Raw genomic sequence first — 17,230 nt, 5'->3', positions numbered from 1 at the left:
CACAAGGGAAATATAAATTACAAATAGGGGCGGGGGATTCGAACTTGAGACCTGTAGTACGCAATCCCTCGATTTTAAGTTTTTAACCACTAGGCCAAGACATCATTGATATCTATGTAAATATTAAATGTATAGAATTTAATGAAACAGATACAGTGCTTGGGTAGAACATTATCGGGCCTTAGTTAAACCAAAACAAGGGTGGAAAATACTCCAATTTAATATGAGTACTCTGTATAAGCAATTTTCACTAGGAGACTTTTGGCAAAAAATATTTTCATTTGTCTTTGGTTATTTTATTAAAGGTGGAAAAATACTCCAAGATGAAAACACATTTTCCTTTTATGAAGAAATCTATCACTTCCACTTCCATTTCCTTTCTCACTGACTTTTCTTGCAAAGAAACAAAGGAATTTTGCAATTATGTTTTCCCTTTAAAATTGTTTTCTAAAGACAATCATTTTCCGTCGAAACGAACCTATCCGAAGCCTAAATTTCTAAGTAGGATGTGCAGAAAAGGGAAAACCATTCATAAGTTGAGGACAAAACTAATAATTTATCATAACACAGAATGGAAAAGAAAATTATGTTAACATAGACGTTTATTTACTCCTTAAGCTACCATTACAAGGATACAAGTTAATTCTAGTTTCTAGCTACTAGAATCCATCATCCTCATCATCCTCATCATCATCCTCATCATCATCATCATCATCATCGTCTTTGGATGGAATAGCATACTTGTACTCATCGCTGTCTTTATCATAATCCGAAGAACTTACCCAATAAATGTTGGCCTCATTATCATCCTTGGGATCACATTCATTGCCAACAACGTCTTCAACATCATTATCAATGCCATCATCATCCTCAAAATCACTCCCATTGCCTCCATCATCATCACCATCACCATCACCATCATCATCATCACCATCACCATCACCATCACCACCACCATCACCACCACCACCACCATCACCATCACCATCACCATCACCATCACAGTCACAGTCACAGTCACAGTCACAGTCACAGTCACAGTCACAGTCACAGTTACAATCACAGTCATAGCCATCCTCGTCTTCATAATCAGATTCCTTTATCAAAAAGAGAAATAGTTAGACTGTATCGGATAATATTTTATCAACACTTGTCATTTCTAAATTCCTAAAAATGATTCAACAGATAAGTGATCTCTCACAGCAACTCCAAGTGGCCCGAAAACTAGTTTATTAAAAGGCAATTAGAACGAAATTGCACCAGATGTATCCAAGTGCATGTATACATACAAACATAAAGCGGTAGATAAAAGCTTCAAGCAAAACGCTACTTCGTACAATGTACGGAGTAACTTATTTCCATTCAATGACCAAAAGCCAGAAGAAAAAAAACACTAGAGGAGAACAAAAATAGAGAAATGGCTTTTGAATTGTAGACATAAAATTTGAAAAAAAAAAAAAAAAAGAGGAAGATATGCAATGCAGATACTATCTACAAACAGTGGTATAAAATAACAATGAGGAATAGGGATAGCTTTAAAACAAACATGTACCTCAAATAAACCAAGAAGAGTAGTTTATGAAAAGCCAATAGCAATGGCATTGCAGATTTGCAAGAGACATATCCAAGTTGATGAAATACATACAAAGAGGAAGCACTAGATAAAAGCTAAATGCTCGTACAATATAATTTATTTCCGATCCAATGACCAAAATCAATCCACATTGAAATAGTGTAAAGAACCAATATTCTTGAGCATAAAAGTAATGGCAGAAAATGCTTGATAGACGATGAACACAAAATGGGATACAAGATAGTGACTTGAGGTCACCACTCTCCAAAGCCTAATCTTTACCAAAATTCTCAACATCCTTCCCATAATCTAATGTGCCAAACTGCCAATATTTATTACCATTTTACTAGACCTGCCAAATTTGTCTTCTACCTAATATCACTCACTACCTATTATGCCCTTCCCTTATACTTGATTCATTACAAAGAATAAAAATTATGTAGCTCTTATGGCACTTAAAGATCTCATCCGCTAGGAAAAGTGTCATAGCTCACCAAAATCCTACTCCATCCGCTAGGAAAAGTGTCATAGCTCACCAATATTTTTAAGAAAAAACGGAAATACAATGATCCTTCTCTGCATGTATAATGACTAATGCACCAATAAGTAGGAAGGTCATGAACTTGTGTATTTGATATCTCATTTTCATTAAACAAACTCAAAGGTGAAGGTATTATAAGTCATCCAACCTTCCCTTAGAATTTCAGTGGCGTACAGTGATCCAGCAAAGACACCCAATCAGATTTAAATTCCATCTATCAATTTTAACGTAAAAAAGAACAACAAATTTCACATTGATATTTCAAGTCTACCCCATCCAGTTATAGAGTTCCTTGGTCAGAGTAGAATTACCGCTAAATTTTACCAATCAAGACTATAATTGACATTAGAGAAGGATGACAGACTCATTGGTGGCAACATATGAACCATCTGAAAGTCTACGCGTTTCAAATTCCTACTACATCTGTATGAGACAATTCTGCTAAAAATAGGAAGAAAAAGAAATCTAAAGTATCTCTGTGATTTTTCAAAATATATAACCAGATAGTTTGAATGTTTGAATTAGAATATTCAGAAATGCAACCTTTAATAATTACTCCGTACAAACATGGGTAACTAGCTAAAACGGGTAAGAATATAAGACACGGGCAAGAATATAAGCCATGATCAAACCTCATACAGAGTAGTTGGTTTACCTCCTCGTCGAACTTGGTTGTAACAAAAGTAGAAACAAGACTCTCAACGTAATCCCTTGTTTCTGCGTCTTCAGCAAAATCGTCCTTTCCACGGACACGTTCCAGAGCTTCCTTACACGGGTCAATTAACTTGAACCTCCTAGAATATCGCACCAAACACTTATCTGTTACAGAGAAACTCAAAAAGGCGACATTTGTAAGATCAACAGTGAACAATTTCTCCCAAGTACTCGAGCCACCAGGTTTCTTCAACATCCAAAAGTCCCAAATATCACGGGTATTCTTCCAATTACAACCGCGGAATGTCAAACACCCTTTAAATCGAAACAATTTCACCTCTCTGTACCTATGTAAATCATCTATCCATGGGAATTCTTCAAATTTCTCCCTTTCTAAGTTAAAGCCAATAATGTGGTTGGCCTTAGTTCGGTTAAAACGCTCTATACATCTGGGTGGCCAGTAGAGAGTTCCATCAATAAACAGTGCTTCGCCCTCTAATGTCACGGCAAGAGAAAGATACTGCCCATCAAATTTACCAACAATTCTTTTCCATTTCCTACCAAGTACAGAAAACACGAAAAAACCACGAAATTTCTCACTACGCGACCCAAATGAAGCTGCAATCTTATAATCATCAGTGGAAGAAACAGAACCAAAACCATAAGCAATAACATTGGGAATATTTTCGGGATTAGCAATCTCACGACATTCATCTGTAGCAGGATTCCATAGACATAATACACCAGCATACTCGTCTTTATCACACAAACACACGAGTCCGTCACAAGAACCAACTAGTACAGGGAAATTATCAATATATCCACACTCTAATTCAACTACATCATTCCTAGTACATAATTCTTTACAGGGTATTGAGAGAAAAGACAATTCATCCCCCTTCCCGCAAAAATAGGGAGTATAAGAAAGAAAAAGAAATTGAGGGCGCAACGAAGAGAATTTCAGGTGGGATTTTGCGAATTTGCGGGAAGAAATGATAGATAACCAATACTTACAAACAGATTTGAACCGAATTAAGGATTTTACCGGGAGTCGTGCCAGAATTTCTTCAATTAGGATGTGGTCGGGAAGATTTAGGGTTAGGGTTTGCGGCAAATCGGTCTTGCTGTTCTTCAAGCTACTATCGTCATCTTCAATTCCCAAATCAACCATTATTGTATTCGAATATGTCAAAAAGTTGCAGAAATAATGGGATTGAGGTTGAAGAAGTAGGTAATTGTTGAAATTGAACCGACTGAAGCACAGGAAAATGGGGGAGAATGGGTAGCTAAAAATTGACGGATATTTGCGCGGGAAATAGAGTAAGGGCTCTATATTGCCTCGGTCTATATTGGGCAGCCCGTACCAACGAATTTGTACGAAGGGTTAAATCGGGTTATTGGTTGGCTACTGTCTACGGGTCGCGTCTAATCGGATCATATTTTGTACAGTGTCATCGTACCTATACGAATTGAATGTACGAACTTTTTTGGATCACTTTGATTTTGGTCGGATGTCGATCGAAAATGGTCAATTTTTGACAGCCCAATTCATAGACTTCTGTAGTTCATACGTTTTGTACATAAATTTCCTCCAACCACGTTTTCTTATACAATAGAGTAAACATAGTTTCGGAAATATATACACACGAAAACATAGGCATGCGTACCAAAAAAAACATTTAAAATCGTTAACAGACGAAAGTCATCGCTTTGATCATGTGAATGTCAAAAAAATAAAAATAAAATAGCCAACGAAATTCAAATATTTTTATTAATGCAAACACGAAGAACTATCTATACTAATATATTAAAAGGCGTTGAGAAAAATGTCTATGTATCACGTAATACTTTTTCCTTTGCGCCACATCATCCACTCACCAAGTGAGTGTCATATCATAAACAACAAAAAATCAATACGTAAAATAAGGTTCAAACTCTAGACCTCGAGTGTGGATGATAACCCCATTACCATCTTAACCAACAACTAATTGTAGCTTATCACTTCACATTAATTTATAAATGAATGTTAACATGAAGTCTAAAATAACTACATTTTTATGAGACTTTTTATTTTAATTTCTATTGACTATTTTAGGAAAATAATAATACTCCCTCCGTCCCAAATTAGTTATTACACTTTCTTTTTCGGCCTGTTCCAGATTAGTTGTTACACTTCTAAATTAGAAATGACCCCACAATTATTATATTGTCTCTCTCTTCCCACATCTACTTTTTCAATAAAATAACAATTGATAATCAAACAACCACTTATCACCTAAAACTTTGTGCAAAGGTAAGTGTAACAACTAACATGAGACGATGTCATAAGTCTCATCAGCATCAACTACATAAATGCTTTGCATGACTGCATATATCTAACTTGGTGTTTATTAATTTGAATCACTTATTTCCACTAAAAAATAAATTATACAAATTGTAAGATGATGTAACTGAAAAATTATTTCCCACGATACACGACGTAATGTGTTTGTGTAGTGACGAACTAGATGAATGCTTTTCACTTTATGATATACATGTATTTTATCAAATATTAAGTTCAAGAAAAATCTTTAACTATTCAATGTAGCGATCGAGGTATCGTCCGAGACACACACTAATTATATAGTATTAAACATAGTACTTACAAAATGGGCTTATATACCAAAAACTTTTTGCCCATCCCTTAACTACAATACTAGCCCAAACTAAATGTTTTTGCGAAAATATACAAAATATACCAAAAGTTCTCCAAACAAAATATAACCTAGTCTTTTCATCCACATCCAAGTTGGAGAACCACCAAAAAATTTTTACTGCTAATAAAAAATCTATCATAAAGAAAAACATAAAAAATCGGATGGTGGTGTAACTTTTTTACAACAATTGGGTATGCAGTATGCTATAATGCTAATGCTCTTTAAATCTTACTTGTAATAAACTATCTAAACATGACTTTAAAGTCAGAAAGTACAAAATGTGTGTAATCTAAAAATGAATAAACACTAATAAGCTTTCTTATTATTGATTTATTCTTTGTATTTGTCAACTTGTCATAGTACAGGGCATCTTATACACGGGTGCACCTAAGACAAACGGAGTAAGTATTTTGTTTTGTCACGCATACAATTAAGGTGATCAAGCTCACAAGTCAAAACATGTGATTAGTAAAGAAACAATAATTCCTATAGCCATACTCCTCCTCAAAATCACTCTCATTGCACAATTTAGAAGGTAGACCATGGTGCACAGTGAACATGATGCACCTTAAGAACATTAGTATATGATTAAAAGAACATTTGATTACGTGAAAAGAACATGAATATATTTATTATTAATATTTTTAATAAATAGTGAAATATTTTATTATTTTTTATAACAAAAAAGTGAAATATTATATCGCTGTTCTTTTGTCGTAGTGTCATGTTCTTTTGCTTATGCACATATGTTTTTTCGGTGCACAATGGTCCATAGTCCACAGATTGGTATACTCCACCTCAAAATCACTCTCATTGCCATCATCATCCTCATCATTATCAGATTCCTTTGCCTGAGACACTGTAACCCTGCCAATTGGAATAATAATTTCAATCATTAAAATATGTGACCATTGTTGTTCTTAGGTTGGTGTTTTAGTGGTTTTAAGGTCTTTGTATGAAACTGTTTCGACCCTTGGTGATTAATAAAGTCAGTTTAATTGCCAAACAAAAAAAAAATGTGGCATACAAATATTGCAACACTTTTAGAAAATTTATGGGTGATATGTCTACCTTTTGTTCTGGAGAAGCTTATCGTCCATGATCAGATCTTCAGAACTATCAGACGTCTGTAATGTTGTTACATCCCAACACAAAAAGAAATAGTTAGACCATACTGGATAATAAACATTTACTCTGTATCATTTCTAAAATCCTAGAAAGCTAGGATTTCAACAGATAAGTGAGCTATCACAGCAGATATTATCAAGTAATATCAAGTCAAGTTACGAGAAAAAAATGAACAACACTGTTACACTAAAAGAGAGAATAGCTTCTGAATCGTAGACATGAAATTTGAAAAAAAAGAACAAAAAGAGAGGAAGATATACAATGCAGATACTATCTAGAAACAAAAGTACAGAACAACAATGAGGAATAGGCACCTACTAGGTTAAAACAAATGTGTAATAGCAACGGCATTGCAGATTTGCAAGAGACATATCAAAGTTCATGAATACATACATAGAGAAAGAACTAGATAAAAGCTAAATGATCGTACAATACATTTATTTCCAACCTAATGATCAAAACCAATGTTAAACACATTGAAATAGTAAAAATCGTGTAGCTCTTATGGCACTTAAAGACCTTCTCCACAAGGAAAAAGTGTCATAGCTCACCAAAATCCTACTCCATCCAAGAATATGTGCTGCAAGCCTACAGTAGATTAACAACATGAACATGCTTAAAAGTTTCAATTAAGTACTCTTCGGGTGGGTCTGATGTATCCTTTAGGATGGATACAGACATCTCCTTTCAGCTCCAACCGTAGATCATTTCTAGTCCTTGGGAAATTGCGACTTTGAGAATTTGGCTAAAATCCCTAGAGAAATTCTATAAGATGTTGAATATAAGGTTGAAATTTCTAAGAAAATGCAAAAATACAAGTATCCTTCTCTGTGTGTATAATGAGTAATGCACCAATAAGTAGGAAGGTCAAGAACTTGTGTATTTTTGGGATCTCATATGCATTAACAAACCCAAAGGTGAAGGATGACCAATCAGTTTACGTTAAATTCATACTTCGTATCAATAAAGAGCAAGTCATCCAACTTTACTTTAAATTTCAGAGGCATACACCATACACCAAGACACCCAGCTTTCAATTTTATCCATTGATTCTAGCATAAAAAGAACAACAAATTTCACACTCATATATCAAGTCTATTACATCCATATAAAGTGCTCCTTGGCAGGGTAGAATTACTGCTAAATTTTACCAGTCGACACCTCAGTCGAAACTAGAAGGATGCCTAAAGAAAAAGTTCTATGAGGTTATAGGGGTAATCTGACTCGAGCATTGAAGATTCATTGGCCTTTCTTTCACTCTAGCTAGCTTATCGTCCTTACCTAATGAAGTTATTGGTTTCTATGTGTTTCTTGATGACTTGATTTTCTGTAATGAGTTAGAAGATGATATGAGGTTTTAACTGTTGTAGCAGCAGCAGCGGTAATGACAAGAGCAACAACTAGCCTTCTAAAAGACACCTCCTGAACCACGGACTAAGAAACTCAAAAGCCAAAACATTGGATTCACTATTCACTTATACAACATATGGTGTATGAATTACAATCTAAAAGGTCTACCAGTGTCAAATTTACTACTACATCTCTATAAGACAATTCTGTTCATCAGTCCTATAAACTAGAAATAGGAAGAAAAAGAAATGTGACATATATCTGTGATTTTCCAAAACATATAACCAGATAGTTTGAAGGTCTTAATTAGTATTATTCAGACAACCTTGATAATCACAAACATAGTTAACTAGCAAGAATATAAAACTAAGCACAAAGAATTAACATAAAAGACATAATCTAACCTCGTTGCTATTGACCTCCTCATCGAAATTGGTTGTTACAAAAGGCGAAACAAGACTCTCTACGTAATCCCTTGATTCTGCAATGTGACAAAAATTAACATCTCCTCGGAAACACTCCAGAGCTTCCTTACACGGGTCAATTAGCTTGAACTGCTCAAAATGCCACACCAAACACTTATCATCCGTCTCAGAGAAACAAAAAAAGGAGACATTTGTAAGATCAACACTGAACAATTTCTCCCAACTACTTGAACCATCAACTTTCTTCAACATCCAAAAGTCCCAAACATCGAAATTCTTCCAATCACGACCACGAAATGTCAAACACCCTTTAAACCGAAACAAATCCACCTTACTGTACATATTTATATCATCTATCCATGGAAATTCTTCAAATTTCTCACTGTTTAAGTCAAATCCAATCATGTGTTTGGCTTTACCGCGGCTAGTATATCCAGTAGGAGGCCAGTATAGAATTCCATCAATAAACAGTGCTTTGTCATCCAATGTCACAGCAAGTGGAAGGTAACGCCTGTGGAATCTACCAACAATTGTTTTCCATTTCATACCACCTACGGAAAACACAAAAAAACCTCGAAACTTCTCACCAGGCGTACCAAATGAAGCGGCAATCTTAGAATCATCAATCGAAGAAGCATAACCAAAACCATAAGCTAAAACATTGGGAACTTTACCCGGATTAGTAATCTCGCGATACGCATCTATAGCAGGGTTCCACAAACTAAGTTTACTATCATTCTTGTCCTTATCACACAGACATACGAGTCCATCACAAGAACCAACTAATATAGGGAGAGCTAAAATGTTTCCATCCCCTAATTGAACTAAATCTTTCAAATTACAGCATTCTTTTTCGGGTAATGATAGAAAAAAAATCAAATTCTCCATTAAAATCAGCAGATTGAGAAAGAAATAGAAATTGACGGGGGGAGAATTCCAGGTGGGATAATTCGAATTCACGGGACGATATGATAGATAGCCAATACTTACGAACAGATTTGAAACGAAGTAGGGATTTTACCGGGAGTCGTGCAAGGATTTCTTCAATTAAGATGTGATCGGGGAGAATTAGGGTTAGGGTTTGCGACAAATCGATCTTGCTCTTCTTCAAGCTGCTGTCTTCAGGTTCAATTCCCAAATCAGCCATTTTGTTTTCGAATTTGTGAAAACGTTGCAGAAATAATGGGATTGAGGTTGAAGAAGTGGGTAATTGTTGAAATTGAATAACTAACGGAATTACAGAAAAATGGAGGAGAAGATGGAGGAAATGGGCAGCTTAAAAATTGGCGGGTATTGCGCGGGAAACGGAGTAGGGCCATCATTGGGTCAGCCCGAACGTTAAAATTTTAATGTGGAGCGTTAAAAATCGCTCCATATTACTTAAAACTGTTCTATTATTTTACCCAACAGTTTGTTGGCAACCATTTTCATTGCATGAGCCTTGATTGGCGTTCCAACATTCATTTCGACATCAATGAGTCTTTCCCTTGTTTTTTGCCTTTCGACCTTAAAACAACAACCTAGTAGAGTATTAAGCTTTAGATCCCCAAATGACTATACTAATTCAAAAACATTTTTCTCAACTTGTTGACCATTATGTTGGAATCTCCCACGACATTTATCCCTTAGATGTCTTAGAAGTGCCTATGGCTCGTATGCAACAAACCTAGCACGTACTCCCATCTTTGGGGATAGAGCCAAGAATATGATCCATCACTAGCGTCATGTGGCTCGCCCACAAATAGTGCTTTTCAGGAGCCATATCCTTTGAGTAATAGATGGGGATGGGTTTATCAACAACATATTCAATGTAATTCCATATGAGGACTTGCCGAAGCTTCCTCTCCTAATCAAGAAAATTTGACAAATTTAACTTGACGTCCAGAATTTCTGATGCTTTGATTTTTATTTTAGACATTTTACAATTGAAAAGAATTTTTCAATAGATAACCATTCATAATCCTTTAATAACTTTGAAATAAAAGCATACATGCAATCATTAAAGCTATTAAACGTTTCATTAATGCATAATAAAACATGGTCCATAAATGAATGAAACGCATCCAAGACCCTAAAAGTCTCTTAGTATTAAGCATACTTTGGCTTGTCTTAATCCTTTTAAGATTTTAGGTAAGCAACACCTATTGCTAGTAATTACAAATTACTCTTAGTTAATAAACTAATACCATAACTTATTCCATTGCCACAACATCCAATGTTGTTTGAGTTGAAACCACAATCAACGTGTTCCTTTGGGATACCTTACTATCTAGGAATACTAAAATAACACCTTGCTTTAACGGAAACCTACTATCTTAGGTTCAAAATTTTTAAGTAGAATACAAAGGATTAATTTAAGTAGAATTCTAATCGAATTAGTAAATTGAATACTAGTGGAAATCTAAGTCTGATATTTCCTCCCTATAAGTAGGTGATACATAATCACAATTTATAACACATCAATCATAAGTATTCATATAGTTTAAGATTAAACTAAGCTTAATAATTTGCCAAATAATTAAGTTCGAATAACATAAAACCTTAGACTATATTCTAGTTAATTGAATCTAAGGCGGATCCAAACGTGTTGTGGACTATCTACGGAGGGACGACACTTGGAGTCCTAAACTTGTTCTTGTTCGGTTCGGGAGCAGCTAGGGAAGGCACACGTCACATGTATGTATCCTAAATTATGCTAATTGATTATGTGGCAATTAATTTGGATTCCTGGCTTTATGGTTTTTCCGCATGAAATATATGTTTTATATTTGTCATAACCTAACAGGCTCTTCAAACAATAGTTGATGGGGATGTGTAATTGGAATGATTCAAATGATGAATGAATGAATGAAATATTTTGGTTATGTTGTAACGCTTGCATTTTGTTTCAATTGTTAATGTTTATTTCATTTGTTAAAGTAATATTCTTTTTTTGATATTGGTTTATCTTAATTACATTGGTTTAACTGTGATCATATGTGGATGTGGATTATTTGACTTTGAACCCTTGTATAATTGTGTATCATGGTGGTGAATGGGTAGTTGAAGGGGAAATGATTTGTGATGGGGGAAGGGTGGATGTCTTTAATGACCGCAAATTTTTGGCTATACCCGGGTACAGCCAAAGCTGGCTGTACCCCCATCCAAAACGACGTCGTTTTGTGTTGTTCAAAATGAACATTAATATACTGGTACAAAAATGAACATTTACTATTTCGGAAATGAACATTTATTTATTTATTTGGAATGAACATTTACTATTTTGGAAATGAACATTTATTGATTTATTTGGAAATAAACTACAAAAATGAACATTTACTATTTCGGAAATGAACATTTATTTATTTATTTGGAATGAACATTTATTTATTTATTTGGAAATAAACAATGTAGGCGCTTGTAAAAACATAAAAGACCAATGAAGTGAACAATTTCATTATGAACATTAACCATATATTTATTGTGAACAAACAAATAAACAAAAAAGAACATAAAATTCAACAAAAAAGAACATAAAATTCCAGAAAAAAGAACAACCAATACAACAATTATGAACAATTTTATGATGAATTTTAAAGCCAACATGAAAGAACAAACAATACAACAAGAAATAACAAATTAATACTGGTACAAAAATGAACATTTACTATTTCGGAAATGAACATTTATTTATTTATTTGGAATGAACATTTACTATTTTGGAAATGAACATTTATTTATTTATTTGGAAATAAACTACAAAAATGAACATTTACTACTTCGGAAATGAACATTTACTATTTCGAAAACGAACATTTATTTATTTGGAATGAACATTTACTATTTTGGAAATGAACATTTATTTATTTATTTGGAAATAAACAATATAGGCGCTTGTAAAAACATAAAAGACAAATGTAGTGAACAATTTCATTATGAACATTAACCATATATTTATTGTGAACAAACAAATAAACAAGAAAGAACAAATAATTCAACAAAAAAGAACAAACAATATAAAAAAGAACATAAAATTCCAGAAAAAGAACAAACAATACAACAATTATGAACAATTTTATGATGAATTTTAAAGCCAACATGAAAGAACAAACAATACAACAAGAAAAAAGAAACAATAAAGCAGATAATTATTATGAACAAACAAATAAACAAGAAAGAACAAATAATTCAACAAAAAATAACAAACAATATAAAAAAGAACATAAAATTCCAGAAAAAAGAACAAACAATACAACAATTATGAACAATTTTATGATGAATTTTAAAGCCAATGAAAGAACAAACAATACAACAATAAGTTTGATGAATGAATTTAAAAAACAACAAGAAATAACAAACGGTACAACAAAAAGAACAAACAATACAAAAAGAAAGAATAAAAGATTAATGACGAGTTTAATTATGAACATTAACCATATGATTATTATAAACAAACAAATAAACAAGAAAGAACAAACAATATAAAAAAGAACAAAAAATTCCAGAAGAAAGAACAAAAAAATACAACAATTATGAAAATTTGATGATGAATTTAAGAAACAACATGAAAGAACAAACAGCACAACAAGAATGAACAAACAGCACAATAAGAATGAACAAACAGTACAATAAGAATGAACAAACAATACAATAAAAAAGAACAAACAGTCGACAAGAATGGACAAATAATATGAGCGTGTCGTTTTTTAGTACAGCGAGAGCTGGCTGTACCCGGGTACCGCAAATTTTTGGCTATACCCGGGTACAGCCAAAGCTGGCTGTACCCCCATCCAAAACGATGTCGTTTTGTGTTGTTTAAAATGAACATTAATATACTGGTACAAAAATGAACATTTACTATTTCGGAAATGAACATTTATTTATTTATTTGGAATGAACATTGACTATTTTGGAAATGAACATTTATTTATTTATTTGGAAATAAACTACAAAAATGAACATTTACTATTTCGAAAAAGAACATTTGTTTAGTTATTTGGAATGAACATTTACTATTTTGGAAATGAACATTTATTTATTTATTTGAAAATAAACAATATAGGCGCTTGTAAAAACATAAAAGACCAATGAAGTGAACAATTTCATTATGAACATTAACCATATATTTATTGTGAACAAACAAATAAACAAGAAAGAACAAATAATTCAACAAAAAAAAACAAACAATATAAAAAAGAACATAAAATTCCAGAAAAAAGAACAACCAATACAACAATTATGAACAATTTTATGATGAATTTTAAAGCCAACATGAAAAAACAAACAATACAACAAGAAAGAACAAATACTGGTACAAAAATGAACATTTACTATTTCGGAAATGAACATTTATTTATTTATTTGGAATGAACATTTACTATTTTGGAAATGAACATTTATTTATTTATTTGGAAATAAAATACAAAAATGAACATTTACTATTTCGGAAATGAACATTTATTTATTTATTTGGAATGAACATTTACTATTTTGGAAATGAACATTTATTTATTTATTGGGAAATAAACAATATAGGCGCTTGTAAAAACATAAAAGACCAATGAAGTGAACAATTTCATTATTAATTTTAAAGCCAACATGAAAGAACAAACAATACAACAAGAAAGAACAAACAATAAAGCAGATAATTATTATGAACAAAAAAATAAACAAAAAATAACAAAAAATTCAACAAAAAATAACAAACAATATAAAAAAGAACATAAAATTCCAGAAAAAAGAACAAACAATACAACAATTATGAACAATTTTATGATGAATTTTAAAGCCAACATGAAAGAACAAACAATACAACAATAAGTTTGATGAATGAATTTAAAAAACAACAAGAAAGAACAAACAGTACAACAAGAAAGAACAAACAATACAAAAAGAAATAATAAAATATTAATGAAGAGTTTAATTATGGTCATTAACCATATGATTATTATAAACAAACAAATAGACAAGAAAGAACAAACAATATTAAAAAAACATAAAGTTCTAGAAGAAAGAACAAAAAATACAACAATTATGAAAATTTGATGATGAATTTAAAAAACAACATGAAAGAACAAACAGTACAACAAAAATGAACAAACAGTACAACAAGAAAGAACAAACAGTACAATAAGAATGAACAAACAGTACAATAAAAAAGAACAAACAGTCGACAAGAATGAACAAACAATATGAGCGCGTCATTTTTGGGGGGTACAGCCAGAGTTGGCTGTACCCGGGTACAGCAGTTAGCAATTGGTTAGAATTACATGTATATAAATCAATCGTCAAGGCTATTAATATTTGATGGCCCATATTTATAATCCTGTATTGATTTAAATCTTATTTTGTATTTTCATAGCACTATACTCTGTGTTCGGTTAAATTTTTATAACCTTACTGAATTAACACCTATATCAGATTCCCAAATTAGTCAATTCAACTACACACGTATACGCTTGAGCTAAGTATTACATCTGATGGGACTCGACCATAAAACCTTCAAGTCACGAGGTGAGTTTCCGACCAACTCCGAGTCTCCGACAATGACTTTAACTAAAAATGGCAAATCTTAGAGTACAAGATATTAGAAATTACAACAAATCAAACAAACTTAAAGAGGAAGTATCAAGTATACCTAGTCCATAACACGAGATTATTGAACAATGTTTTGAACTTTTTCTAAAAATTATTTTGGCATGAACCCCATAATTAGGCCATAATGATGTAATGAGTTGTTCTTGGGCATATTGGCAATTTCTTTTCATGAGCTTTTTTTTTTTGAGGGGATTCTTTGCATGAGTTTCTTTACTAATACTTGGTATTAAATAAAGAATGAAATATAACATCCTTCTCGGCTCATGTCATTATATCCAAGTGTCCAACTATACAAGTCACTTGTTCTTTAAAAATTCGTAACATCCAATCTGAAATATATGAATATAAAAAACTTGGGGCTAGCTAACCTCTTGTTGTTGTTATAGTGACTATAATAACTAAACACCAAATATTCTAGATATAATAATCCTATATTTTAAAGGGGAATTGTGATTTAAAATCACATTATTCAAGCACACTATGCATCAACTGCACGAATTTGATAAGTTTTTTCATAATAATTCTAATAAATGACAAAATAAATTAGACACAAGTTGTTGATCTTTTATTAGGAATGGTCCACAATAAATTCAGTGTGGACCGAGTCCATTTAAGAGTTGGTGGGAAAAGGTGATCATCTAACTTTTCTCCATATTTAGGATAAACGGAGATTTAAAAGGTATGGAGTAACTAATTAATGGTTCGGGCGATGCGCTGAGTATTACGTGTATCTTGAAATTATTTTTAAAACAAAATTCACTGACATGCATTGTAAAATTTTCTTCGTATTATGTTATGTACGAATTATATAGTTTTAAAACTAAAAATGATTCACAAACTTTTTGAGTAATTCACTTTATTCGTATAAAACTTGATTTTGGTACGTTAGTTGAGAGGAGTTTCAGCTGAATAGGGCCCTCTATGCATCTTACTAAAAAAATGAAAACAATTATATTTTGTTCTTTTCGCCTTGTTCTTACACAAATTCTTATTTATATGGGGTGTACGATAAATATTATACACCGAAGTTAAAGTTAACGTAAAATAATTAAAAGTTACCCTTATACTCCGTATGTGTTAAAGTTATGTATTTTTATTAATAAAAAATTTCAATTTAATAAAAAATATTTCTTTAAAATTACTAATAATGTATAAAATTAATCATCTAACCAAACTGGGTAAAAGTTATGTACACCTTGTGCAAGACCTTTTGTTATTCTTATCGCTTATAACAAAAATTAGACCAGATAAAAAAATTCAGATCAGGCAGATCGGTTAAAAGCGAAAATTACTCAGACCAAATCAAGAAGAATCAAACCAAACCAGGCGAGAAACTGTAATAAACAGACTATATCAAATAAGAGAAGTGATAAAGGTCGCAAACTCAACAGAAATCTGGGTTTTAGAATCGTTCAGAAGCTCGAGCTGTAATGGTCCTAAGCCTAGAAGCAATTTTAGCAGCAGGGGAACCCATAATAACTCGGCAAACACAATCCTTCGCAATCTTAATCCCATCATGTGTACCAACAAAATGAATCTTATTACCAGCAAAAACAATCCTAGTTTTAGTAGCATTCTCAATCATGAATTTAATCTTCCCAGATTTCCCACATATCCTCCCAATCGCACGAATCAAATGATCCCCTTTTAGTGTGCGTTTCACATCTTGTATATCAAGTGAAGACATATCCAGATTATCGTACCTGAAAAAGGCCTCTCTTACTTGCTCTGGTTCAAAGCAAAGCATGAATGCTTGAACATAGGAAGAACACTTGTAAAGGTTGCTAATATCGGGGGTGTTAATCATGGTTTTGAGTTCAACACGCTTTGCAACGAGATTCATGCGGATGTCGATCTTCATCTCGTTGCGAATGGGTTCGTAAATCTGGGTTTTCCAGGCTTTTTGGAGTGGTTTGCGACGGTTTGGTGGGACGGGGACGAAGCAGAATTGAAGTTCAGCACTGTCTGACACATTGTTGGGTTGAATAGGCTGAAAGGTTGGCTTTCTTGGTAATTCCATAGATGCCTACGTCTCGATCTCTGCTAAAAACGAACAGAGTAAGTTCAGTTAAATTCAGATAAGTTCAGGAAAAATAAGGGTTCACCAAGTACAACTTATAACTAAAATAAGTTTTGATAAGTTTTAATAAATTCAGATAAGATAAATGAAAATCAAGTTAGTAGAACGCATCCTAAAACAATACAAAGCAGATTAAAACATGATTTTCAAGAAGAATTATGAGGTGGGTATACACATAAACATGATAAACACCAAAAGTTTGCTAAA

At 32.7% G+C, this 17,230-nt stretch overlaps 3 protein-coding genes across 3 annotated transcripts; all 3 read right to left on the bottom strand.

The window, feature by feature from the left end:
- Nucleotides 1-536: 536 nt before the first annotated feature.
- On the bottom strand, nt 537-4,108 carry LOC110797230 (F-box/kelch-repeat protein At3g23880). Its single transcript, XM_056826682.1, has 2 exons — nt 2,770-4,108; nt 537-1,097 (listed from the first exon to the last, which is right to left on the bottom strand). The coding sequence occupies exons 1-2, from the start codon at nt 3,937-3,939 to the stop codon at nt 660-662; spliced, it is 1,608 nt and encodes a 535-aa protein (XP_056682660.1). The 5' UTR covers nt 3,940-4,108; the 3' UTR covers nt 537-659.
- A 1,971-nt stretch (nt 4,109-6,079) lies between these two features.
- LOC110797228 (uncharacterized) lies at nt 6,080-9,779 on the bottom strand. The gene is made up of 3 exons (XM_022002321.2): nt 8,347-9,779; nt 6,536-6,591; nt 6,080-6,331 (listed from the first exon to the last, which is right to left on the bottom strand). Exons 1-3 carry the CDS (start codon nt 9,253-9,255, stop codon nt 6,187-6,189), a joined length of 1,110 nt encoding a protein of 369 aa, XP_021858013.1. The 5' UTR covers nt 9,256-9,779; the 3' UTR covers nt 6,080-6,186.
- A 6,566-nt stretch (nt 9,780-16,345) lies between these two features.
- Nucleotides 16,346-16,963, bottom strand: LOC110797232 (uncharacterized). Its single transcript, XM_022002324.2, has one exon. It carries the CDS (start codon nt 16,961-16,963, stop codon nt 16,346-16,348), a length of 618 nt encoding a protein of 205 aa, XP_021858016.1.
- Between the last annotated feature and the right edge of the window lie 267 nt (nt 16,964-17,230).

This window comes from Spinacia oleracea, chromosome 4, assembly GCF_020520425.1.
Source record: "Spinacia oleracea cultivar Varoflay chromosome 4, BTI_SOV_V1, whole genome shotgun sequence".
NCBI classification, from domain to species: domain Eukaryota; kingdom Viridiplantae; phylum Streptophyta; class Magnoliopsida; order Caryophyllales; family Amaranthaceae; genus Spinacia; species Spinacia oleracea.
The sequence above is the reverse complement of the archived record's forward strand: the minus strand, read 5'-3'. Positions and strand labels throughout refer to the sequence as shown.